This window comes from Clupea harengus, chromosome 11 (genome assembly GCF_900700415.2).
Source record: "Clupea harengus chromosome 11, Ch_v2.0.2, whole genome shotgun sequence".
In the NCBI taxonomy this organism is placed as follows: Eukaryota; Metazoa; Chordata; class Actinopteri; order Clupeiformes; family Clupeidae; genus Clupea; species Clupea harengus.
The window spans coordinates 4,860,551-4,885,125 of NC_045162.1; the positions used below are offsets into that span (position 1 = coordinate 4,860,551).

General features: G+C 41.3%; 6 protein-coding genes across 8 annotated transcripts; 3 read left to right on the forward strand and 3 right to left on the reverse strand.

Annotated features, from left to right (window-relative positions):
- Positions 1-1,385: 1,385 nt before the first annotated feature.
- Positions 1,386-4,533, forward strand: LOC116222320 (zinc finger protein 135-like). The gene is made up of 5 exons (XM_031575938.2): positions 1,386-1,567; positions 2,075-2,252; positions 2,483-3,064; positions 3,301-3,597; positions 3,773-4,533. Exons 1-5 carry the CDS (start codon positions 1,529-1,531, stop codon positions 4,069-4,071), a joined length of 1,395 nt encoding a protein of 464 aa, XP_031431798.1. The 5' UTR covers positions 1,386-1,528; the 3' UTR covers positions 4,072-4,533.
- A 76-nt stretch (positions 4,534-4,609) lies between these two features.
- On the reverse strand, positions 4,610-5,900 carry LOC105891888 (trypsin-3-like; the record flags this gene model as incomplete). Its single annotated transcript, XM_031575939.1, has 4 exons — positions 4,610-4,801; positions 4,978-5,117; positions 5,251-5,504; positions 5,713-5,900. Coding segments are annotated over 4 exons (732 nt in total), but the record flags the coding sequence as incomplete, so codon positions are not given.
- Positions 5,901-7,147: 1,247 nt separating this feature from the next.
- On the forward strand, positions 7,148-9,025 carry LOC105891889 (trypsin-3). The gene is made up of 5 exons (XM_031575947.1): positions 7,148-7,200; positions 7,434-7,593; positions 8,197-8,450; positions 8,547-8,683; positions 8,790-9,025. The coding sequence occupies exons 1-5, from the start codon at positions 7,161-7,163 to the stop codon at positions 8,937-8,939; spliced, it is 741 nt and encodes a 246-aa protein (XP_031431807.1). The 5' UTR covers positions 7,148-7,160; the 3' UTR covers positions 8,940-9,025.
- Positions 9,026-10,669: 1,644 nt separating this feature from the next.
- On the reverse strand, positions 10,670-13,657 carry LOC116222322 (piggyBac transposable element-derived protein 4-like). The gene is made up of 2 exons (XM_031575942.2): positions 13,474-13,657; positions 10,670-13,037 (listed from the first exon to the last, which is right to left on the reverse strand). The coding sequence occupies exons 1-2, from the start codon at positions 13,644-13,646 to the stop codon at positions 11,258-11,260; spliced, it is 1,953 nt and encodes a 650-aa protein (XP_031431802.1). The 5' UTR covers positions 13,647-13,657; the 3' UTR covers positions 10,670-11,257.
- Positions 13,658-14,468: 811 nt separating this feature from the next.
- On the reverse strand, positions 14,469-18,501 carry LOC105891715 (trypsin-3). The gene is made up of 5 exons (XM_042709159.1): positions 18,321-18,501; positions 15,446-15,605; positions 15,038-15,291; positions 14,805-14,941; positions 14,469-14,687 (listed from the first exon to the last, which is right to left on the reverse strand). The coding sequence occupies exons 1-5, from the start codon at positions 18,499-18,501 to the stop codon at positions 14,538-14,540; spliced, it is 882 nt and encodes a 293-aa protein (XP_042565093.1). The 3' UTR covers positions 14,469-14,537.
- A 1,457-nt stretch (positions 18,502-19,958) lies between these two features.
- Positions 19,959-23,476, forward strand: si:ch211-261d7.3 (myb-related transcription factor, partner of profilin). Of its 3 annotated transcripts, none has more exons than XM_031575944.2 (4): positions 19,960-20,099; positions 20,386-21,144; positions 21,249-21,674; positions 21,762-23,476. In XM_031575944.2, exons 2-4 carry the CDS (start codon positions 20,889-20,891, stop codon positions 22,580-22,582), a joined length of 1,503 nt encoding a protein of 500 aa, XP_031431804.1. In that variant the 5' UTR covers positions 19,960-20,099; positions 20,386-20,888; the 3' UTR covers positions 22,583-23,476. The 3 variants fall into 3 exon arrangements, with proteins under 3 accessions (XP_031431806.1, XP_031431804.1, XP_031431805.1); XM_031575945.2 differs by having other exon boundaries at positions 20,880-21,144; XM_031575946.1 differs by having other exon boundaries at positions 19,959-21,144; positions 21,765-23,476.
- The last annotated feature ends 1,099 nt before the right edge of the window (positions 23,477-24,575 follow it).

Sequence of the window (24,575 nt, forward strand, 5' to 3'; positions counted from 1 at the left end):
CCTCAGTCTTTCTTATATGCCCATACAAATGAGTTCAATTTCCTTCTTACTGCTGTAGATATTATGCATTAAAAGGGAAATAATAATTTTTCTGTGTGGATTCTCTTTACATTTCTATTCTTTACAGCAGTTTTTTTTTTATTGAATACTCGGTTAACTCTTGGCTATTTCAAATTTTATGTAGAAGTGCATGCTCAATTTATTATTTATTTTAGGCTTATTTGACGGTCTAACGCAACCATTACAGAGAGAGCGACCCCTGCCTCTCCCCTGCATCCTGAACTAACAACGTTGACTAGTTTGAAATTTCTGAGTGAAGTTGATACCATTTATCTGCTGTTTATGGTTTTCTGGTAAGAGCTGCAGCTATGCCAAAAAGAGTATTCTGCTCGATGTTTCCCCTGCAACCCGTGCGTCTTGTTAGTCTCGTTCAGGCCTTCCGTGCTATGTCCCTATAGGCAATGCAAACACACAAGCATAAAATGCTTGAAACTAAACAGAATACACGTATGTATTGGTAGACATTATTCATTTGACCTATTTTGATCTTCTCCCTGTTCCTTTACGATGACCTTATTATAGTTGGTGAAAACATCATTGTCAACAAAAGACACACATTTTACCTGTAACATTTGGATGTTACAAATGACCACAAGATGGCAGTCATGACTCATGAGTAAGTCAGAAGCGAATTTTAGTAGCCTTCACTTAAGAGACAGGAACTCCCCTTTAGAACCCGTTTCTTCAACATAGAGGTCAGCGCAAATGTCATTTAGTATGTCCTGGTCTTTTGAAATCTGCAGAAAAATAAACAGCCTATACTCATATGAATAACAAGGTTTTTAAACTAAATAGCCTATACAAATATGTATGTATAACAAGGGTTTTAAACTAAATAACCTATACTCATGTATTTATAACAAGTTTTTTAAACTAAATAACCTATACACATACTGTATGTATATAACAAGGTTTTTCAACTACATAGTCTACACATGTATAACAAGGTTTTTAAACTAAATAACCTATACACATGTATAACAAGGTTTTTAAACTAAATAACCTTTACACATAACAAGGTTTTTAAACTAAATAACCTTTACACATAACAAGGTTTTTAAACTAAATAACCTATACACGTATAACAAGTTTTTTCAACTAAATAGCCTATAGGCTACACATATGTATAACAAGATGTTTTACCTTAATAGCCTATACACATATGTATAACAAGGTTTTTCAACTAAATAGCCGGTTAGGAACATCTTAAGATAACCGAGAAAAAAAATCGATTAATTTACTACCTAGCTTATGTCTGTGTGTGAGCACTTGTGATGGACAAAGTTTACCAATAGGTAGGATACTCTCACGCTGACCTATTTTTTCATACTGTCATTTAGGTTTAAGATAGGTCTTTGCCATTTTCGTCGGCATATTGAAAACACTTCCGCCCTTAAAATGTATCTGCGGGTATATCAAAGCATTACGACTGCACCGAAAAAGGGGCGGGTATTGTGTCAAATAAGAGATGCATCGGCTACAGAACACACAGCAGCTGAATACAGCGGTATGTATAAAAGAAGCAAAAAACATGTTTTGGTGTACATCTGTTCTCATACCTCTTGTTTGATTATGTTTTTAATATTTGTTTTATTATTTTATTGTTTTATATCTATGGTTGCATTCAGTGCTGGGGAATTCATCTTTTTGTCATAGCCATGTTTTTGTCTCACACGACAGTAACTTCGATTTTTTTTTATCACAGCCAGGGAAATAACGCTACCTTGGAGAATGTCGCATGTCACTAGGCTAAATGTTTCTCATTCACTGCTGAAAACCACAGCTAGGGTACTGTACAAACCAGATTACTAAACAGGCGTGTTTTTATTAAGCACCACGATTTACTTCTGTCGTCAGCCGCTGTTTTTTGTTAAGATGTGGAAAAAACGGACGTATTAGCAGAGACGTAGGTTATGTGATAGCCTACTTTATGTAGCAGCTGATGACGATTGTTGCATTTCATTACGTGAAATTCATGATTACACATTCCCCGGCGGTGACCCCTTTACTTTAGCATCCAATGGACAACAATTGCGTGGATAGGGGTTTGGATTCGGTCTGTCTGATGGTGAACGTAAAGGATGAGGACGAGGAGGCTGTGAGTGTAGCCAGACATCCCCATTGGTCATCTTTTACGTTCATCAAGAAGGAGAACTATGAGGAGGCGGGAAGAAGCTGCGATTCACATCCAGGTATCAAAATTTGATTTGCTAACTTACAGAATGTTATAATAAGGAAGCTACACACATTGAAATTATAAATCTCATGAAATTAATTAAATTATCTTAGACTTTTGTTTTAGACTATCATATCTAATTTGTCTTCATAATATTGAGAGGATTTTATTTATCAAGAAGATGAAGAAAGTTTGTATGCCTATTGCTGATAGTTTTGTGAAAGATGCTATATGTTACTTTTGCAGATGCACATACCATTAAGGATAGCCCAGACAGCCCTAGTGGAGTTAACAGGACGTGTAAGAAGAGGAAGAGGCGAAAGCGGGAGGAAGGGGACTGGCCCAGCTCTGTTGTGGAGGCTGAGGGCTCGGGCGTAGACGCGCTGTGGCGATGCCGCCTGTGCCAGCACTGCTTCAGCTCTTCCTGGGAGCTGACAGGCCACTGCTGCATGGGCATTATGGGTAGTGAGGGTGGCAAGGTGGGCACTGCTCCTGAGAGCAGCAGTTCAAAAGGGATCGAATTTTGTTGCCCTGTGTGTGGCGATCGCTTCCTGAGGCCCACGGCGTTCATCATGCACAAACGGAGCCACGTGGGTCAGTCCCACTACGTGTGCGGCGTGTGCGGCCGCACCCTGAGAACCCTCCAGAAGTTAGCCGCTCACCGCCGGCTTCACACGCGAGCAGCAGTCTGCCGTCGCGAGGGCACATCAGTCGCGGCTCATCAGAAGGGCCAAAAGCATGAGTCAGTAAACTCCGATGGCAAGGGGGAGGAGACCAAAGAACCTGACAGCAGTGGGGATGCTGTCCCCTCCTGTGCACATCTGGCAGGTATGGATGTGCAATTCTTCTGTGTTGAATTTTCCTCATGGCCTTGTTATCACCTTCATAACTTTTATCATCAGTTGAAGATTTACACTTCACTTCACTAATCTAGGGAGTACGCTGATAATCTTTCTGATGATCTATGGATTACCAGTTCACCAGATGATTTACACCCGCATTTCTGACCTCTGACACAGCTGATGATCTGTCACTGTTTGTTGTTGTTGTTGTTGTTTGTGTAGCCCAGGTTCTCCAGTCCCCCGAGTGCCTGCAGTGCTTCATGACCTTCCGTGACGCGGAGACGGCAGAGAGGCACCTGCGCTTCAAGCACCCCGCCAAGTATGAGCAGCAGATCAGAGGCCACACCCTCTTCGCCTGCAGCGTCTGTGACCAGACCTTCCCCTCCTCGCGCCTGCTGTCCGCCCACCAGCGCACACACAGCGAATGGTCACTGACCACAGCTGGCTCTGAGGACCCTTCACAGGACTGCACCCCAGACAGCAACGTGAACCTCATGGCTGATCGCCATCAAGTAGAAGGTTTGTGAATCTGAGACATATAGGCATCTTTACTGGTGTAGTAAGTCATATTCAGATATGTAATTCTAATATATATTTGTGTCATGTAAGGGCTATTACCTTATCAGCACCATTAACCTTTTATGCCAATATATATTGTTAAGCAGAATATTTTATTATATTTATTGTTTTGCAGAATGTCGCAAAAATGGCAGCATCTCCATGAGTTGCATCTACTGTCACATTACTTTCACTGACCCTCGAACATGGGAGCGTCACATGACTGCTAAGCATCCAGCAGCCCCGTCCAGTCTGGCTGCCCCAGGGACACCCCCCAGTTCCTGCAGCCCCCCAGCCAGAGCCTCCGGGGGGCAACAGAGACCCTACTGCTGTTTGACATGTGGAGAGAGATTCATCCAGGAGAGCTCTCTTGCCAAGCATTGTGATGAAGCACACATGCAAACTGATACAACTGGAGACACAGACATTGGTTAACAGACTACAGGTGCAATAGTTTCCCTAACCAATTGTCCTAACAGGAGTCCTAAATTTCCCTCGGGATTAATAAAGTATCCATCTATCTATCTATCGATCTGAAAGGGCATTGACACTTCTGATTAATTAAAAAAGAATGAATCCATCTTTAATCCATCATTTTAGGAATACGAACATATGTAAAAGTACAGCTATTGCTGTACATTAGGCATATAGAAACGGGTTACAGGAAAGAATAGGCTTTCATTATATGTATACTCAGAATACATAGCATGACTCCTATTACTCACAGTACATTTTATTGACAGATTGCTGCAGCTTGTGCACAGTCTGAAATAGGTCAGCACTGCAGAAGCCATCTTGTTGATTAGTTTGAATCATGACTGTTAATGATCGGGTTAAATGACCTCACGGAATGTCAATTATTGTGATGTTGAACAGATATACAGAATATGTAATTGTTCTATTGTCAGGTCCTGTCTTTATTCCTATTACATAGCCATGGTTTCAGCAATCCAGGAGCTATTTGAAGAGCTGTTGGTATGAGCTTTACTGCATATTATCATATCCTACACAAAGTTTAGTTGGAGGACATGGTGCTGCTGATCCAGGAGTTGTAGTTGCACACCTTGGTGTAAACACCGGGCTTGTTCTTCATGGCACAGCCGTATCCCCAGGACACCACGCCCTGCAGCTCACTGTCACACACCACAGGACCTCCAGAGTCACCCTGTGAGGGGCAAAAAAGTCAGTAAAAGGGAGTATAAATGTACAGAACAAACAAGAGAGGTTAAAAAGGGGCCACAAAAGCACCAATCGCAGTGGGTTCAGATCTTGCTTTTAATGGCTTTCTCGCCTGTAGACCCGTTTTGTTGTCTGAAGAATAGACATCTCAGGTGACATTACCTGGCAGGAGTCCTTGCCTCCCTCCAGGTAGCCAGCGCAGAACATGTTGTCGGTGATCTGACCACCAGGGTATGTGTTTCTGCAGGTGCTGTCACTTAGGACGGGGATTTCTAGGCATCTGAGATTAATTGGATAGTAATCTTTTGAATATCAACACAAAGAAGAAATACCAGTATTAGTAACCCGGTCTAGGCATGGAGGGAGAATATTCCATTTAAATGTATAGACAGTTCTGAATGTGTGTCATTCTTGAATGTAGAAGGAGTTCCTTACTGCCACTTCCACTGGTGTTGCCCCATCCAGAGACCAGGCAGCGGGCTCCAGCACTGGCACAGCCGGAGGGTAGAGCCACTGTGCCGACGTACTGATTGAGGACAGCAGCCTTGCTGAGCTTGATCAGCATGATGTCGTTGTCCTGGTTCTGGCTGTTGTAGTTAGGGTGTAGGATTACCTTTGCGGTGTTGATGAACTGCTCAGTGCCCTCCGTTTTCTTTATGTTGTGCTCACCCAGACGCACCTGGATACGACTTGCAGGGGAGTGAGGTAGGGGTGTTCAGGAGTTAGAGACTGGGTGAATATCTTTGGGTCTCGGTGCCGGATGTTTGTGTTTGATATGTTTACAATACATCTCACAACAATCACTTCTGACAACAATACCAAGGTTCTCTAAAAGGCGTGCATATTTAAGCCACGTAACTGGAAAATGCAGTAAAGCGATGGACGTAATGTTCTTACGACTGGTAGCAGTGAGCAGCAGACACGACCCATTCACTGGAGATGAGGGAGCCGCCACAGAAATGGTAGCCAGCGTTGAGAGACACCTGGTAAGGCACGCTGTGTCTTTTGCACTCATGTCCTCCGACAATCTTATCGTCCTCACTCCTTGCAGGGGCAGCAGCTAACACAAAGATAAATGTTAATGTTAGTAATTACATCCACTTTCCATTATTCAGTAATAAGACCTTAACATTCCAATGAAATTTAGATAAAGCATTAGAGAGATTTGATGGGGAGTCTCGTTTAAATATGGTTCTTTGTTACACATTTATGAAATCGTTTTGTAGGCTGTGTACAGACAGGCATGGTTCCATGGTTTAACACTCACATGCAACTGCAAAACATACCAGGAGAACGATGACACTCATCATGAGATCTTGTGTGGCGCAAGAACTTCCAAAACTGAAAAGTCTCTTATATATTTTCTGTTGCCTTTACTATCTAATACTCTCAAGGACACCGATTTCATGTTGTCTAGCCTCTGTAAAAGAGTAACCTGTGTGTCAGAACATGGAGCTATTTGTACTTTTTTTCGCTATTCACACACAAACTAGACTTAATGTTCTGGTTACATGTCGTTTGTTACCTGCAGTAAATCCACCAGGTCTTTTTCCTGATTAGAGAAGTGTTCCCTAGTCATGTGTATTCAAGGGAAGATTTTTAGCTGCAACCACCTGGAAATACAAACAGGCGTTGCTTAGCAGAAATCACTCACCAAAAAAGTATACACAAGTTCATACATACATTTATGGTTTAAATAAAAGCGAAAAGTAGTGAGTCAGTAAAATGGGTTTAACCAAATAACTTTATTTACATGCGATGAGGAACCACCACATCACCTCCTGTCTTAACTGCCAGTATGGAGAAAAAACTTTTCTCACAATTGAGAATTCAAAAACTGTCAAGTTGATTGTGACAGTTTTCTAGTTTTAACAGTTTGAAAGGGCATTAAGTCTTCCACAAGGGAAACTTCCAAAAGAGTAAAATACCCATTTGCAATACATCCAACAATGAAATGTAACTTGTTTCACCCTGCCATTTTTTTTTCCTTTAGAAAGTGAACTTTTGCTTCTACAGTAATGTAGAGCGGCTTAGTCAAGAATCTGTAACTTTCCCTTAATGTGCCTGATTGGTGTAAGCTGAATGCAACTGGAACGTCCTGTTATTTCCATTGCTTCCAGTTTAGCGGAAAAAAGGTTTCAGCACAGAGTGACAGGAATAAGCAAGTTTAAGAATAGTGCCCTATCAGCAAAACGGCTTGTCCAACGTTATGCGAATTGACCCATCTGACAGACACGTGTGAACGTGCAACGTATGTCCTTGAGAATCTTAGATAGCAAACCAAATGCAGAGTATATAAGGGAGGTGTTCTGGTCTGGCATTCTGTCATCACCGAAGATCTCACCATGAAGGCTCTCATTCTCCTGGCTTTGTTCGCTGTGGCATGTACGTTTTGAACCTTTTATGACTGAAAAAGAAAATGGGTTTTTGAATTCATTTTCTTTTTATTGTGGATTCAGAGGTCCAATAACATAGTCAGTAGTATATTAATTGTACAGGTATTTCTTGGCCTGTATGGAGACTACATTTAAAGCAGATCAATCTGTGCCTTATATTACATGGAACTGTATCTCATCATTTTATAAATGCATCATTAATCACATCTGCATTTTGTCCAGATGCCGCCCCTCTGGAGGAGGATGATAAGATTGTTGGCGGGTATGAGTGTAGGAAGAACGCTCTGCCTTACCAGGTGTCTCTGAGCTCTGGCTACCACTTCTGTGGAGCTTCCCTGATCAGCAACCTGTGGGTTGTGTCTGCTGCCCACTGCTACAAGTCGTGAGTATCCAGTTGTCTTTCCTGAACAGCTATTTCAAAATATTTGGTTAATTAAGTGATAGTTCACTTGTTCTTACTCCTGTAAGTCAAATAATTGCTTTTTAAAGAAGACATAATTCACTGTTGTGAATTATTATTCATTGAAGATTAACTTATAAAAAGTAGATTAATTAATTATTTGAAGTTAAGGGTAAACAAACATGATTTATGTTGTTTGGTTTAAGAAAAGGTTAATAGAAATGTTTAGATGCTCTATTTAGAGTAAATATGGGAGAATCTGTTACTTTATCTGTTATTGATGGTAATTTCATATTAATCTGAAGGTGTTTTAATATGAAAGGAGATACCTTTATTCTGAAGTGCAGGAAGTGATGTGCAAATGTTGAATGTCGTTAGTTTAGTAGTGATTCTATGAAGTCAAGTTTAGTCGCGAGAACCTGCCTTGTCTAACTAATTGTTTAATTCGAAATTCTTCTTCTTTGTAATATTGATTCATATTGGAGAGTAACATATTCCTTTTCGAAGAGAACCGTTTGATCATCATTAGAAGCTTCCATTACACAACATTCACAGCTAATTCTCTTTTTGCTTTCTTTCTTATAGCCGCGTTCAGGTGCGTCTGGGCGAGCACAACATTGCTTCCAATGAGGGCACTGAGCAGTTCATCAACTCTGCCAAGGTCATCCGCCACCCAAGGTACAACGGCAACAACCTGGACAACGACATCATGCTGATCAAGCTGAGCAAGCCCGCTTCCCTCAACAGCTACGTGAAAACCGTGGCCCTGCCCTCCAGCTGTGCCAGCTCTGGAACCCGCTGCCTGGTCTCTGGATGGGGCAACACCAGTGGAAGTGGCAGTAAGTAGACTAGAGTAGGCCATACACAAAGTGACGATGCTACGCTTGCACACTTGATTTGGAGCCTCACTCACATTCTTTGTTGTAAATCCACAGACAACTACCCCGACCGTCTGAGGTGCCTGGATCTCCCCATCCTCAGTGACAGCTCCTGCAGAAGCGCCTACCCCGGTCAGATCACTTCCAACATGTTCTGCGCTGGATTCATGGAGGGAGGCAAGGACTCTTGCCAGGTAAAGTGCAGTCAAGTGTTGTCACATTGTCATTTCAGTCACTCTGACCGGCAACATATTTTATGTGTGACTTTTTCTCACCACACTGTTACACATTCTTGTACAGGGTGACTCCGGTGGCCCCGTGGTGTGCAACGGTGTGCTGCAGGGCGTTGTGTCCTGGGGATACGGCTGTGCCATGAGGAACAAGCCCGGTGTCTACGCCAAGGTGTGCAACTACAACTCCTGGATCAGCAGCACCATGTCCTCCAACTAAACTTTGTGTAAGATATGATAATATGCAGTGAAGCTCATATCAACAGCTCTTTAATCAAATGTCAATAAAAACACCTGTTGAAATAATATCACTATTTTGTCATCATTTTTTTTATCAAAACAAAAAACTTGCACCCCTTATCATTTCACAATGCAGAGGTAAAGACAGTAGTTGTTAACCCACAGCTGATAAAACAAATCTTTTATCCTTTCTGGTACCACTTCGTCCCTAAACCATTCCTCACTTTTGATGATTTTATTGTAAGTTAAACATGTACAGTTATGCTGTGAGGAACAAGCCTGGTATCTACACCAAGGTGTGCAACAACAAATCCTGGATCAGAAACACAATGTCCTCCAACTATGTACTATGTAGAGGATATGACTAACATGCATAGAGCTCACAACAGGTCTTCAATCAGATTTCAATAAAAACACCACTGTTGAAATTATATTACTATTATTTAAACTTCAAAGAAACTCAATTATTGTTAATGTAGTGCATCATTTATTGTTTCCATGATGTGAAATTCAAGTGAAACCTTGTCATACAAATGCACAAAGACAAAATAAACAACACACAAAATAAAAATATAATGAAGTAAAATAAAAATGAAAAACAAGTTCTGTACATTTCAGGATAGGAAAACAATTTACTGTACATGATGTTCTGTCAAGGTTTACTGGCATGACACCTGACTCGGTATCAATGGGTAACACTTTGTGAAAGGTTGTTAAGTCATTTTCCCAATGGAAGACACCATCCATGTATCTATTTGATATTTCTGGACTCTTAAGAGACTAGCTGACAGCACTGACACACAGGCTACAAGTGTAGCCACTCCCTGGTCTTCTCCCTGTGAAGGATCTTGGTCGAGCAGAGCTGGTTTAATGTGGAAAGCTACCGATGAGGAGAAGAAGAAACATTCACATACCACTGCTTTCTGGTGCAGTAGGCCACATGCCTCTGACAAACACAAAAGAAAACCGTTTTTAATGGTTTATGTTTTACGTTGAATGGAATGTCACTTGGAGATGAAAAGAGATTAAATGTTTCCTTAACCAGTTGTCATTTTCACTTAAATACATGTGCGTCACTCTCTGGTTGATAAATTAAAATAAATATGATTTTGAAAAAAAAAAAAGCGGTTGTAGGTGTCTGAGCTTGTGCAGCCACAAATAACAAATGATTTGTCTTAAAGCTGAAGACTCTTCTGGACACCTCTGGTCTTTGTTTGTTTTCTTTTCTTTAAATACAATGTTGCCACACTAATGATTAAATGTGCCTCCAGTCAGTTTATAGGCAAGTCACATGTATATTACGTCTAATGGCAGTCACTGTGGTTGTAGTGTTAAATGAGAAAATGTGTATGAAATGCATTTTGCCATGTATTGTTATGTTTACCATAGCATTACAAAGGGCACATATTGAAATTAATTTAGATTAATTGGTATTGACGGTCAAATGCTACATAGCATTTAAAAGGTACAGTCAATGATTCTAGCAAAAGGTTGTTGATATTTGACAGCCAATCAAATTGCACCTCCCTTCAAACCAAACCACTTTGCTTGCTTCCTATTTACAAAGCCAGGACAGTGACCTGACACTGAATTTTTTTCCTTTGAAATGAAAACCCAGAATGGCCAGCTAGCGGTCCGTCAGGAGCAATTTGTTGAATTTGACAAAAAGTGTATTGGATTAGAATCGTGGATCGCGCCGTGACTGCCCAAAAACTTACAATTTTTTGTGACTTTTTGTAAATCTTGGATATCTCTGCAAATATTGCCTATAACACCATATATTATGATTCATTTTAAAGGGTGATGAATGTAGAATAGATGGAAAAAATATTGTCACTCAATTAAAATTATTAAAAAATAATTTATGCTAATTTATGCAGCGATATTTCTGAAATAAAACACAAAATATAGGTGTAATCTGCTGTGGTTGCCATCATGTTTTGATGACTGCAATTGTGCAAAAGCAAAGTTTTAGTATATACTGTAAGGAATCTTCCTGCCAAATTTGGAGTCAATTTGACAATATCTTCATCTCCTTTCATGCATCCTATAATCTCCGAAAAAAAACATATTTTTCCGAAAAAACACAATTTTCCCCCCAAAAAAAACATCTTTTCATGTATCTTGTTGAAACACCAATTTATTTGCCTAAATAGATATAAAACATGTCACTATAGAACATTTGAACAACATGAACAACATTGAACAACAAATTTGAACAACAATTATTTTATATGCCACATTGATATGTTCAGGTTACTTCAATAAACAAACATGGCATGGATGGTCAAGAGTGACTTATTTGTGGTAGTCCTTACTGTGCCAAACTTGAAAACAATTTTTTTCTGCAGTGCAATGAAGGTAAACTTGACAACACGTAGCACTGCAAAAAGAAAATACTCTTATTTCCTTCTTTTGGGTCTGATAACAGACTTTGCAGTTCTTTCTGTCCGGGCCAAATGTGGGCATGTGTTCGGTCTCAAAACAATTGGGATCTCTGGATGGAGGCCTGTGTACTGGGGGAATTCCAAACTCTTCAAGGCCTGCAAGTCCCCTTACCAGTTCTTCTCTAAAATCCAAGAGTGCGTAATTTTTAGATCGTTTGAGACTGTCTGGGTTTTCAGCACAGTGTTGTTGGAAGAGTATGAAGCTGTTTACTACAGCAATGTCAATACAATGTAAAAACAATGTTTTCCACCACCTCATACAGCGGCGAAGGACATTGTTAGATGCTAATCTTTGATCCGACAAGTCAACCCCGTTCATGTATTGGTTATACATTTCAATGACCCTTGGCTGCTTGACATTGATGGTGGACCAGGTAGTTCCAACTCTTTCCTTCCTTGAAACAATCGTGAAATCATTTGCATTATTTATGGAAGATAAGATGGTTACTGCCTTGTTATCTTTCCATTGGATAGCAAGACAGCAACCATCTCTCTTCCACCTCATGCTTCCCTTAGCCTTTTCCCGTGCCCATTGCTTTCCATTTTTCATAGTCACGGGAAATCCTTGTCTGTTCTCACAGGTTGTACCACAGGCAGGTGTTCCCAGTCCAAATAAATCTTTTATTAGTAAAACCGAGGTATAAAAGTTATCAAAAAATAAATGATACCCTTGATTTAGAAGTGGAGTAATTAGTCTCATTACCACATCATACCCCAGGCCATTTGGTCCAATAACCTGACCACCATTTTTGCCAGCATATATGTCGAAATCGCAAGTGTAACCATTGCAGCTATCAGCAAGAACCCAAAGCTTGATGCCAAATTTAGTGGGTTTGTTCTTTATGTACTGTCTAATACCTGACCTATGTTTGGGTTTCACCATCCTCTCATCAATTGAAATGTTTTGTGTGGGCTGATATAATGACTGGCACTTTGCTTTGAATTTTGCAACAAAATCTGCCACTTTGCGCAATTTATCTCCATCCTTCTCTTGTCCAGGGTCAACAATATGTATAGATGCCATAAGGGCTTTGAATCTATCCCTTGACATGATTTGACGAGCCCAGAGGCCATGGTAAAGTGTCTTGGTACTCCAATACCTGTGAAATGAGCTTACTTTTACAAGACCCATGTAAATTAAGAGAGCGATAAGCTTGCCTAGCTCTGCAGGGTTGGTCTCGCTCCAGGTTCCTTCCTTATTGCCATAATAGGGCTTGCTCACCACCAAATTCCAGCCATAATCGTTTGTATATGTGCATATTTCATTCATAATTTCAATGGTAAAGAAGAGCCTGAAAAAGTCCAAAGCTGTGGTCATTGTCCTTCGCAGGGTATGATTAGGAAAATGGTTTCCTGGTGGGCGCCGTGGAGCAAAGGGAGGCAGAATATTGGTAGTGTCTGGGTCATCGTAGCTTTTATTTTCATCAACAGGACCAGGTGCTACACATTTTCCTCTGGCCCTATCACTTCTGCTGATACCCCTTCCTCTACCCCTAGCCCTTCTTCCACGTGGCTGTCCTCTGCCATGTGGTTGTCCTCTGCCACGTTTTTGCAGAGGTGACCCAAGATCATTTTCAGAATCACTCCCTGAACTTGACTTGTCTTGTGGTGGTTGATATTCACCTTGATCACTGCAATGAAAATTAGCAACATAAAACATGAAAGTTGATATATATCAATATTCATGTTTTATGTATTGATCTTTGACAAAGTTGCAATTACTTTGTCTCTTTACTGATCTATGATTTTCATGGCAATGATCAAGGTGAATATCATCCACCACATGATAGATATAAGAAGAATGTTTAGGATGAAATATCATAATAAATAGCAAACTACAAAGTTATATACGAGAAATAACAACATAAATGCAAGTATAGAAATATATAATCATTTATTTTGGTTGATCAAGATAAAAAAAAACTAAATAACTATGAGACAGAAGTGATAGCATTGTATGAAAAATAATGTGTATCGCGATCTATATATTGATGGCGCAAAAGATCGGAAATTGTAATGTAAGGATAAACAGCGTGTCGTTTAGGAGTGAACATAGACGCATCTCACCTCAATTCTTGATCAGAACCACAATCATTCATTAACAGATGATCAAGTTCTTCCTCTTCTCCACTGCTCATCCCACCAGTGGAACTATCTGCAGCGTTATCCTCTTCATTGTCCGTTTGTAAACAAACATCAACCGCTTGATCGAGCGTGTAAACTTTGCTTGCAAACGCCATGTTGGAAATGAAGCGACGTCAAAAATATTTTTCTATGACACGTCTCTAAACCAATGGTATTTGAGACTGGGTATTCAAATCAAATACTCCCTTGTGATTGGACAACTGTAAACAACATGTTCAGTACCATGGGAACGAAGATTGAGTGAAATAGAACAAGAATGCAACTAAATACGTGACCAGTCCTGAGTGACCAAAATGTAAAGGGACCGTCACCAAAGAGTTAAAGCATTTAGGTCAACCTGAGACAGGAGTTAAGCTGCTAATTGTCTTGATTTTTACCAGGAAAGTTCAGGGGAGTTAAAGTTACAATTTTTGTGAAATCCAAAAAACTTTCTCATTTCGTATTATATTCATACAGGACATCTACCCATGTAATATATAGATTTAGACTAACACAACATGTTTGTCTGACAATTTTATTGTAAAAACTTCTATGAAAGTTTATTTTATCTTTTATATTTTATCATTTGCATGTTACATTTTCACTTGAATTCCCCATGCACTGCATAAACAATAATTTAGTTTATCTGAAGTTTAAATAATAGTAATATAATTTAAACACTGGTGTTTTTATAGAAATCTGACTGAAGACCTGTTGTTGTCAGCTCTATGCATGTTAGTCATATCCTCTACACATGACATGTAGTTGGAGGACATGGTGTTTCTGATCCAAGATTTGTTGTTGCACACCTTGGTATAGATATCAGGCTTGCTCCTCACAGCACAACTGTACATGTTTGTCTTACGGTGAGCAATGGCAAGTTTTATGTTGTGATTAAAGAATGATGACAAAATAGTGATATTATTTCAACAGGTGTTTTTATTGACATGTATTTAAAGAGCTGTTGGTATGAGCTTCAATGCATATTATCATATCCTACACAAAGTTTAGTTGGAGGACATGGTGCTGCTGATCCAGGAGTTGTAGTTGCATACCTTGGCGTAGACACCGGGCTTGTTCCTCATGGCACAGCCGTATCCCCAGGACACAACACCCTGCAGCACACCGTTGCACACCACGGGGCCACCAGAGTCACCCTGTACAAGAATGTGTAACAGTGTGGTGAGAAAAAGGCACACATCACATCACACATAAAATATGCTGCCGGTCAGAGTGACCGAAATAAAATGTGACAACAAATGACTGCACTTTACCTGGCAAGAGTCCTTGCCTCCCTCCATGAATCCAGCGCAGAACATGTTGGAAGTGATCTGACCGGGGTAGGCGCTTCTGCAGGAGCTGTCACTGAGGATGGGGAGATCCAGGCACCTCAGACGGTCGGGGTAGTTGTCTGTGGATTTACAACAAAGAATGTGAGTGAGGCTCCAAATCAAGTGTGCAAGCGTAGCATCGTCACTTTGTGTATGGCCTACTCTAGTCTACTTACTGCCACTTCCACTGGTGTTGCCCCATCCAGAGACCAGGCAGCGGGTTCCAGAGCTGGCACAGCTGGAGGGCAGGGCCACGGTTTTCACGTAGCTGTTGAGGGAAGCGGGCTTGCTCAGCTTGATCAGCATGATGTCGTTGTCCAGGTTGTTGCCGTTGTACCTTGGGTGGCGGATGACCTTGGCAGAGTTGATGAACTGCTCAGTGCCCTCATTGGAAGCAATGTTGTGCTCGCCCAGACGCACCTGGACGCGGCTATAAGAAAGAAAGGAAAAAGAGAATTAGCTGTGAATTATGTTTTCTTTAAAAAGCAATATTTTTGGCTTACAGGAGTAAGAACAAGTGAACTATCACTTAATTAACCAAATATTTTGAAATAGCTGTTCAGGCAAAACAATTGGATACTCACGACTTGTAGCAGTGGGCAGCAGACACAACCCACAGGTTGCTGATCAGGGAAGCTCCACAGAAGTGGTAGCCAGAGCTCAGAGACACCTGGTAAGGCAGAGCGTTCTTCCTACACTCATACCCGCCAACAATCTTATCATCCTCCTCCAAAGGGGCGGCATCTGGACAAAAACAATGAGGGTGTGGGCGTTGTTAATCAAAGACACACCATTTAGGACTGGCCTCAAACATGCAAGCCTGTCCGCTAACAGAAAGAGATGACAGCCTAATGGTTTGGACGGTTTCATACTTACATGCCACAGCAAAGAGTGCAAGGAGAATCAGAGACTTCATGACTACGATGTGTACTGGAAAAGGAGAGGCCCGCTTATATAGGCCTACTCCTTCTGTCTCTGTCAAGTATTAACTAGTATGCGAAATGCCAGGTGTTCATGAACATGCCCGTGAATGCCCGTACATTGTGTACATGCCCGTACATTGTGTACATACCACATCAGATATGTTTCCATTCATCCATTTGCTTTTTGATGCCTTATGGTGATTACAGTCGAAAAAAGAAAAATGGTTACATTTTCAGTTATTGTAGAGTCATGTGCACATATCCATTGTTCAAAGCACACGGATAAACATTTGATTTATTTATTTTATAACATACGACATAAATATCAATACAGTTTTAAATATCAACATTATCATTATGACTCAATAGTATTAACCTGTCCATCACACAAAAGGTTGTTCAGACTAAGGTTACTATTAAATTGCTGTATTTGTTTTAATTGTGAAGAGAGAGGTGTAAAATCCCATTATATATAAATGTGTATTATAAATGTATAGAAATAAATATATATAAATGGCTGTGCATTCTGTAAATACTAAGTTACAGCTAGCCCAATGGATTTCTCACGGCCAGAATCTATATCTACACAAAATATGTAGGACTGTTGCCAGAGACTGCTACATGATGACCTTGGTAATATTACCACTTATTATTTTAAGAATCTAAGATATTATCTTAGCTGCCTTCATGAATCCTGATATCTATACCAAGGTGTTCAACAACAAATCCTGGATCAGAAACACCATGTCCTCCAACTACATGTCATGTAGAGGATATGACTAACATGCATAGAGCTCACAACAACAGGTCTTCAATCAGATTTCTATAAAAACACCAGTGTTTAAATTGTATTACTATTATTTAAACTTCAGAGAAACTAAATTATTGTTTATGTAGTGCATGGGAAATTCAAGGGGAAAAGGTTGTTCAGACTAAGGTTACTATATTTAATTGCTGTATTTGTTTCCTACCCCACTGACATGACATGACATGACATGGGCCTGAGGTTCACGCACATATGAAAACTACAGTAGAGGCTGTTTACAAAGGTGGCAGCATTGTGCATCCACCAATGCGGTCCCACTGGACACCTGCAATGTAAATCAGTGTGTAAGCAACAGAATGTTGTCAATACAGCGTGACAAGAAATGTGTAAAGTAAAGTCAGTTAGAATATAACAAGTTACTTGGTAACAGCTTCACTGGATCACTTTTCAGAGTGTTACGACATCAAAAAGCTGAAGCCATTCTTTTATGCCTTTTGCACTTGTGTACAAGTCCACAAGCTTTATACATGCATAAGCTAGCGATGACACGATTCACCAATTCGCATCAATACACCTGCATAAAAGTTGACGATGCGATTGCCTCGATTGAAAAAGTGTGCACTCGCAACAATTTGTGATTAACTGGGGATGCGCCATCATTTCTAACATTTTTGTATTGGTAAAATAAGATTTATGTATATAGGATTATCTAGGCCCTATGCTTTATTATTTAGAAATGTGACTAATAGTTTGTGGCCAATGGTTTCCTATTTCGATTGATTTCTCAAGCATGCTCTCTCATCTCCACTGCTGTGAAATGGACATAAAGACAGGTCTATTCTCTACATAAAGACAGACAGGTCTAATCTCTACATAAAGACAGACAGGTCTATTCTCTACATACATAATACAGGCAGGCCTATTCTCAACATAAAGACATTGATGGTGCACAGATAACTCTAACTAACACAGGGGTTAACACACACATTAGCACACATAACATAAATAATAAAAGTCATTCACGTTACACTGGACACAAAAGGAGGGCAATACACATGAAATTCGAACTTATAACATAGAACACAGTTATCTACACCATTCCAGCGCATAGCATGATGGGAACCAACTCAGAGTCTCTTTAATGACATACATGGAAGCTCCACTGTGCCTTGCACATTACACAGCCCCCACCTAGCAGTTTAGTCATCCCCAACAACCAAATCACTCAGCACAAAGTCCTGCATGTGTTGGGGAAGCTGCCTCTATCGCTGAGAACACCCCTGCGGAACCTCAGTGGCTTGGGGTGATGGAGGCGAAGCCTCAGTCTCTGTGTCCACTTCCTCTGTTGACCAGCCGCACCCTATATACAGCAGTCTGACAGTCTTTAAATAACAATTGGACCGACCCATTGGCTTGTTAGTTTAGGCAAAACCCCCTTTTTAAGCTGTGCGCCCAGAGCAAAGTCCTCTCCTTGGCAGTGGATTATGTCTCGTAAACCCACTTCTGTCAAGCCCCAGAGCTTGCCTGGCCAGCTCGTGCACATCCCGTGGCCATTCACACAGGTTGTGGAAATAGTCCAAGCCAGGCCCACCCCTCACCTCTGGTTCTGGAGTAGGCCTGAGCACTTAATCCGGCAGATGTAAGTCCCAGTTATGTTGCCGATGGCTGCGTGGCCAAAATGTGGTTAAAACATTCCACTAGTCTATCACTGTGGGGATGCAATGGTGAAGTCTGAGTCTTTTTTTATGCCCGGCCACCGGCAGACCTCACTGAACACGCCAGCTTCAAAGTCCCACCCCTGGTCACTGTGCAGCTCCTTAGGTGAATCCCAAATGGGAGCCGCATACACTTCTGGCCACCTGGTGATGTAGTCCATGGCCACAAGGATGGAGCAGTTCCCCTGGTCGGTGGTGGGAAAGTGGCTCAGGATGTCCATGCCCACACACTCCATGGGGGGCCCCCACCTGGTGCTGCTGCAGTGCTGAGTGAGAGTGCCGGTTTGGCACCTTTTGAGCCGTGCAGGAGTCATATCAGTGGACGCAGACCTCCACGTCCTGACAACCCCCTGGCCAGTAGGAGCAGGAATGAAACTGATGAAGAGTCTTTGTGACTCGTGAGAAAGTGAACCGCTCCAGTAGGCACGCAGCTGGTGTCTCTGGTCCCCCTCCAGGCCTTCACAGCTGGTGTCTCTGGTCCCCCTCCAGGCCTTCACAGCTGCGCTGACACAGGTCAACGGCAGCTTGTCTGGTCTCAGCTGTCGGAAAAACTGGCAGTGTGGACGAAGCCAACCCTCGGACTGGTGACAGCGGCGTAGAGGATCCCTGGGCTGGCAGCGGTGCAGCAGCTTCCCTCAGATGGTGATGAGTCTGGCAGCAAATCTGGCAGCAAATGTGGCAGTGGTGGCGATGCAGAGGCTTCCCATTGGCTGGTGGCGGTGATACAGAGGAACCTTGGACTGGCGGTGATGGCGTAGCAGACCCTTGGGCTAGCAGCAGAGGTGTAGTGGTTAGCCCTCAGCTGGCGTCAGTGGTACACGCTACAATATAAAATACAACTTAAATACAAATACAAATACAAATACAAATACAAATACAAATGCAAATACAAATACAACAGTCTCTGAATAGGTTACGTAGGATTATAACAGATACAATTTGTGTTTTCTAATTCTATACCTTCAAATAAATTGTTCTAACCATTGAAAATTATTTTTCATATGTTATATGGTTTTTATATGTGGTTATCTTATCTTCGTTAATATATCAAAGTTTTATAACGATTGAATTGCAGGAAATATTGGTTGCTGTGCATTCATTTAAAGTTCACAGTTGATATTCTCCAAACTTGATTTTCTGATGAGATGACACCTTAAACATTTTCGCTAATTAAATCTTAATTTGCTCTGGATTGGCTGCACCGACTTTAACAAATGACCCCATATTTTAAAGATAATTGACTGTAGATTTAGAATATACAATACATCAACTTTTCATTTTTGCGACACTGGACTGATTTTGTTGTTCAGTGTAATTCAGTGAAATAACCTATGAGAACACCCTGCATGCACAAGCAGGATCTTGCCTAGTACAATTTTTTACTGATGTGACAAAGCATAGTTCATCTGGTCACAGTTATACTACAAAGGACTTTCATTTTGCAAATTAATTGCATCGGAAATATCAGCGTTTTAGAGTAGCCTAAACTAGCTGACCTTATCATGTAAAAGGCTTATGCGCTTGTTTTACCAAATGGTATTAAGAACAATTTACATTTTCTAATCGCTTTAATTTTAACATATTTGTAACCAAGGTGTATAGTATAGGTTATGCATATCTAAATAGGCTACTTCATGTAACTGAAAGATTTCACAGGTTTTCGAACTTGGTTCGCTGTGATAGCCCGTGCCCGTACCTCTGATCATGACGTCTAAATCTCGCGACGTTCAACTGTCTGTGTTCAAGAAAGAATTTCAAACAGGCTAGGTTTACTGTACAGTTTTGACGATGTGATAATGTTGTTCCTTATTCTAATTCAAACGTATGCTGTAAGGTGAGTAGAATGTCATTTCGTTTTATCTAGTCTAATTTATTCGGTCTGTAAACAAAGCAATGACATTTCACCGCAACCGAGGTCTGGCAAATGTAATGAAATCGCCAGTGCTGGCTAACATAGCCTAATTTATGCAGAATGCGCATCCATTGCGGATGTGGTGCAGAATAAATGCGCAGTGCGCTTTTACCTGCATTTTAGTCAGGGAGATTGTGATCTAATTTTTTACACTAAATGTAATCATTGTCGTTGAAATAGTAACTTCAGTTATGCCTTTTCTTTCTAGTCCCAACTATTAGCCCTGTTGTGTGGAAGCAGTGCCCCCCTTCACCTTAATTTAACACAAACTAGGCTGGGCTTTGTAATTGTTTTTGTGTTGGTTGCTGCCTTTGGGTTTTGGTATGGTGTTGAGGTAAATGGTTATTTATTTATTAAGTTAAACGTCCCTCTTACCAGCAGAGTATCTTGGCATAGGCTTTGAATCTACTAAATGCTACAGTAAAGTATGCTACTTGACTTCAGTGACTGTCTGATCCTGTGAGTTTTACCAAGAGCTACTTTTAGTTTCCCCCAGGTGCCCTTTTTATTACATAATAGTTATAATTTTACCACCACTGCTCATTCAACACCAACAAAAACATAATGCATGAATGCATGAAATTCCATTCATATGTTCATGAAATCTGATTGCTCTGTGTATTGAGTGGCAATAGAACTAGTGTCAGTAGTTGAGTGAATGGCGCTGCTTCTGCCACCTTGGTTATTGTGTCTGCGAACCAGGCCTGATTTATGACTGAGTACTATGAGGAGGGGGGGCTGCTATACGAGCACTCGCCTCCCAAGCACATCAAAGAAGAGTCGCCAGAGGGACCCTGCGGAGGAGGCGTCTCAGAGGATGGCTTCCCACGGGAGGACGATGACTCGGACGGCAGCTGTGATCAAAACGGGAGCCTGCCGGATGGGCTGCCTTTCAATGTTGTGGTGGTGCACCCTAATGTTGTGGCCCCTGGCTTGTCATCCGATGACTTATTTTACACTGAACAGAGTAAGTCAGTTCCTTCATTACTGTCAGCCAAGAACTACCTTGTTTATGGCTTGGGAGCAGTGACTTTGCTGGAGGTTTTGATTTACTGTTTTTTTCTTCTGTAGATAGAGGAGGGTCTTCTTCACTGGCAGGAGGAGGCGGGGGCAAACGGAAGAGCCGTTTCAGCGGAGCTGAGTTAGAGGTGCTGGTGTCAGAGGTCACGCGCTGTGAAGGCGAACTCTTCGGCCCCGCGGGGAGGCTCCGTCGCCGCGAGAGGGAGCGCATCTGGGCTGGAATACTTGAAAGGGTCAACGCTGTCTCCAGAGTTCCACGGACGCTACGTGAGGTGAAGAAGCGATGGGATGACCTGAAGAGACGAAATGGTGGGAGGCTGGCAGACGCCAGGTATCGCAGCTGTTACCTGCCATCCAGCAGAGGAGCATCAGTTCTGGGGAGGTCTGCTCAAGCAAGCCCCAGGCTTCAGCAGGGCCATCAGAAACAGAGCACGCGAGGAAAGGGCCGGACCATGAGTTTTTCTGACACTGATGCAGGTACGTTTTCGAGACGAGAGTGTCAATTAATTTTTGTCATTCAATCTGTAAAGTGCAAATGAAAATGCAAACTTGCTCTCTCCTCAGTAGGTGGTGGCGAAGGATCTGAGAGAGATGGCTTTGAGAAGGAGGATGAAGCAGGTGAGCATGACAGGGACGAAGGGGAAGGAGACTGTGGAGAGGGTGGTGACAGCAGCATGGAAGACAAACTGGGATTGGGATTGGGTTTGGGAATAGTGCCTCCGCCAACATCAGAGCGTTGGCTACCTCCATCCCCCCTCTACAGTGCTCCGTTCCTCAATGGGACCCCCCAGCCTAGCCCCCAGCCATCCCTGGGGCCCCACCAGGGTCTCCTTGAGGCCCCCCCTCCACGTGTCTCCTGGCTGGAGGATGAGCTTCGGGGTCTGGGTGAAGCCGCAGTGCGGCTTGGGGACCGGGTGGAGCAGAGCTTGCGGGAATTCGGGGAAGGTTTCCGGCATGACATGCGGACCCTGGTGACCTCCCAGGAGGCCCTCTCAGTCAGCCTACAGCAAAACAATGTCCTGTTGCAGCGGTTACTGGGGCTGCTGGAAAGCCAGCAGCAGCAGGCTCAGCATCACCCTCAGTCTCATCCACAGCAGCAGCCTCAGCAGCATCAACAACAGGTGTCACAGCAACAGCAGCCACAGCATCATCCGCCCTTAGAACCAAATCAGGCACTACAGCAGCAACATACGCAGCAGCAGGAGCAACGTCAACATCCTATAAACTCGAATGATCAGCTACCCTCTTCCCTTCCTTCTGTGCCACCAACTCCTGACATTTTGGATGGTACAGCCCACCCTGAACCATCTACAAATGTGAATGGCACAGCCCAACGCTCACGACGGGGGAGGACAGCTGATCAGCGCCGAAGAAGAAGACGCTAAATGCTTGATAAGGAATTAGAATGCTTTGATGAATGTTCAATTATTTATTTTATTTTCAGGTTTTCACTTTGTTATGGAGATAAGTGATTTGTCTCATTGCTGTCTTATAAGTGATAATAGTATTACCTATACTTTAAAATGTATCAATGATTTATACATTTTGGTTTAAAGTAATTCATTCGCAAACTCAATTTTTTCCGAATGCATTAATTCTATGACTTGTTGGAGTTGAGTAAACGTTATAGTTGAAACCATATGGGTCGACAATCATCATTAGAACCTTAAGCACTTTTGAATGCGTTTCACTCAAAGTCAAGACTCTTGAGAGTGGGAATGTTAATGACGGGAAATAGGAATTAAATTCAGATTTGGAGGTTTCCAAATTGTCATTCTAGTTAAGTAGGGCAAGCCAGAGGTTCTGTGAATCTCTCCTATATTTTAACACGTATAAAGGGTAGTTATCGTTCCTCCAAGCGAGATTTATAGCAGAGTCATTTTAACAACATGAACAGGGCTTAAATTTGTTGCATTGTGTGAGGACACATGAAATACTTTTCTCATGTGAAAAGTAAAAATGCCATGTGTTCCTTAATAAGCATGTCAGAAGCTCTTATTCCAGAAAGCACTTTTATCCTACCATTCATTCCACATTATTGTGGTTTTAAAACAAAACAAAAAAATACAGCATACTGTATGTCAGCTACTGTTATGCGTTGTGATTCTGCATGCAGTTTCTGGTTTGTAAGCAAACTAGTGCAAGGCCTTTGCGAAGAGGAAAACTTTAACTATTTTGCACAATTTGTATCTGAGGGGTATATATTCTGGCAATATCTGTATATTACATTGTATCCTACTAATCCGAATGTAAAATAAAGGCAATGCTTATGGAAATGATCAGCTGCCTGTAAATGTGTTATTTTGATTAAGAAAATGTTAAGAATACAAAATGTGTATAATGTACCACACTTGAGTTCATACCTGGTTTTGGTGATACTGGTGGACACTGAAAAACGACAACCCTCCCTCAGTCCCTCGCTCTGTGTGCGCGCTGTGGGGGTGTATTGGCCGTGACAGGTGATTGATAGTAGGATGATGTCTTGATTAAGACGTTGTTTTGTTTGTTATTAACCCTACTTTATTCTTCTGAGTCTAGGGTGTTCGTGAGGTCAGATGTTTCAACACAAAGCATATTGCTTATTGCTAGCCACCTAGATGTTAGGAGAATAGTGTTACCATTACCCTACCTTTAAGATTTCCTTTAGAAAATAGTTAAAGCCAGATGTTTTAAATTCTTTAAATTCAATATTAAAGTGAACAACAGATACCAAGAAAAAAGCAGCACTTTGCTCTCTAGGCTAAATATTAGATCCTATCCAATGCTTAATAATAAGGATTTTAGTAAAGATTAAGAGAAGAAGATGTAGTTATTAGTATTGGTAGCTTTAGTGTAATGTTTTGACACTTACACAGAACATTGCTGCAAATAATTAACTAATGTGTTAATATATTTAAAGAATGGTTTCTATAATGAACATGGCATAATGATTATAGTGCTTTCAAAGCAAATTTTCTTGAAAGCACTTTATTGATATTCGTAGGCTTTTTCTTATTCTTTGTAGCCTATTCTGCAAATATTTCACCTTGAAACGCTTAACATAAAAACTTTCGTAAAAGTTTGTCCCATAAGTCTTGTAAATAACTTATATTAATGGCTATGTTATTTTCATATTTGCTATATATTTATTTTTATACAACAAAAATCTTTCTACATACCTGTATTTCTTTGTTTCTATTTGTCTCACCTTCCCCATCTCAAATGCCCTCACATGGCTTTGCTTTTCGCTCCCCCTTGCCCTTTCTGTGCATGCATTAAATATCTTTTCATCTAATATTTTACAATTTATGATTTTTAAATGTATTTGATTGTTTTTGCTTTGCAAGCACAAGTATTTCCTTCAGGAAATGCAAACGTATTGTTTTAAAGATTCAACCT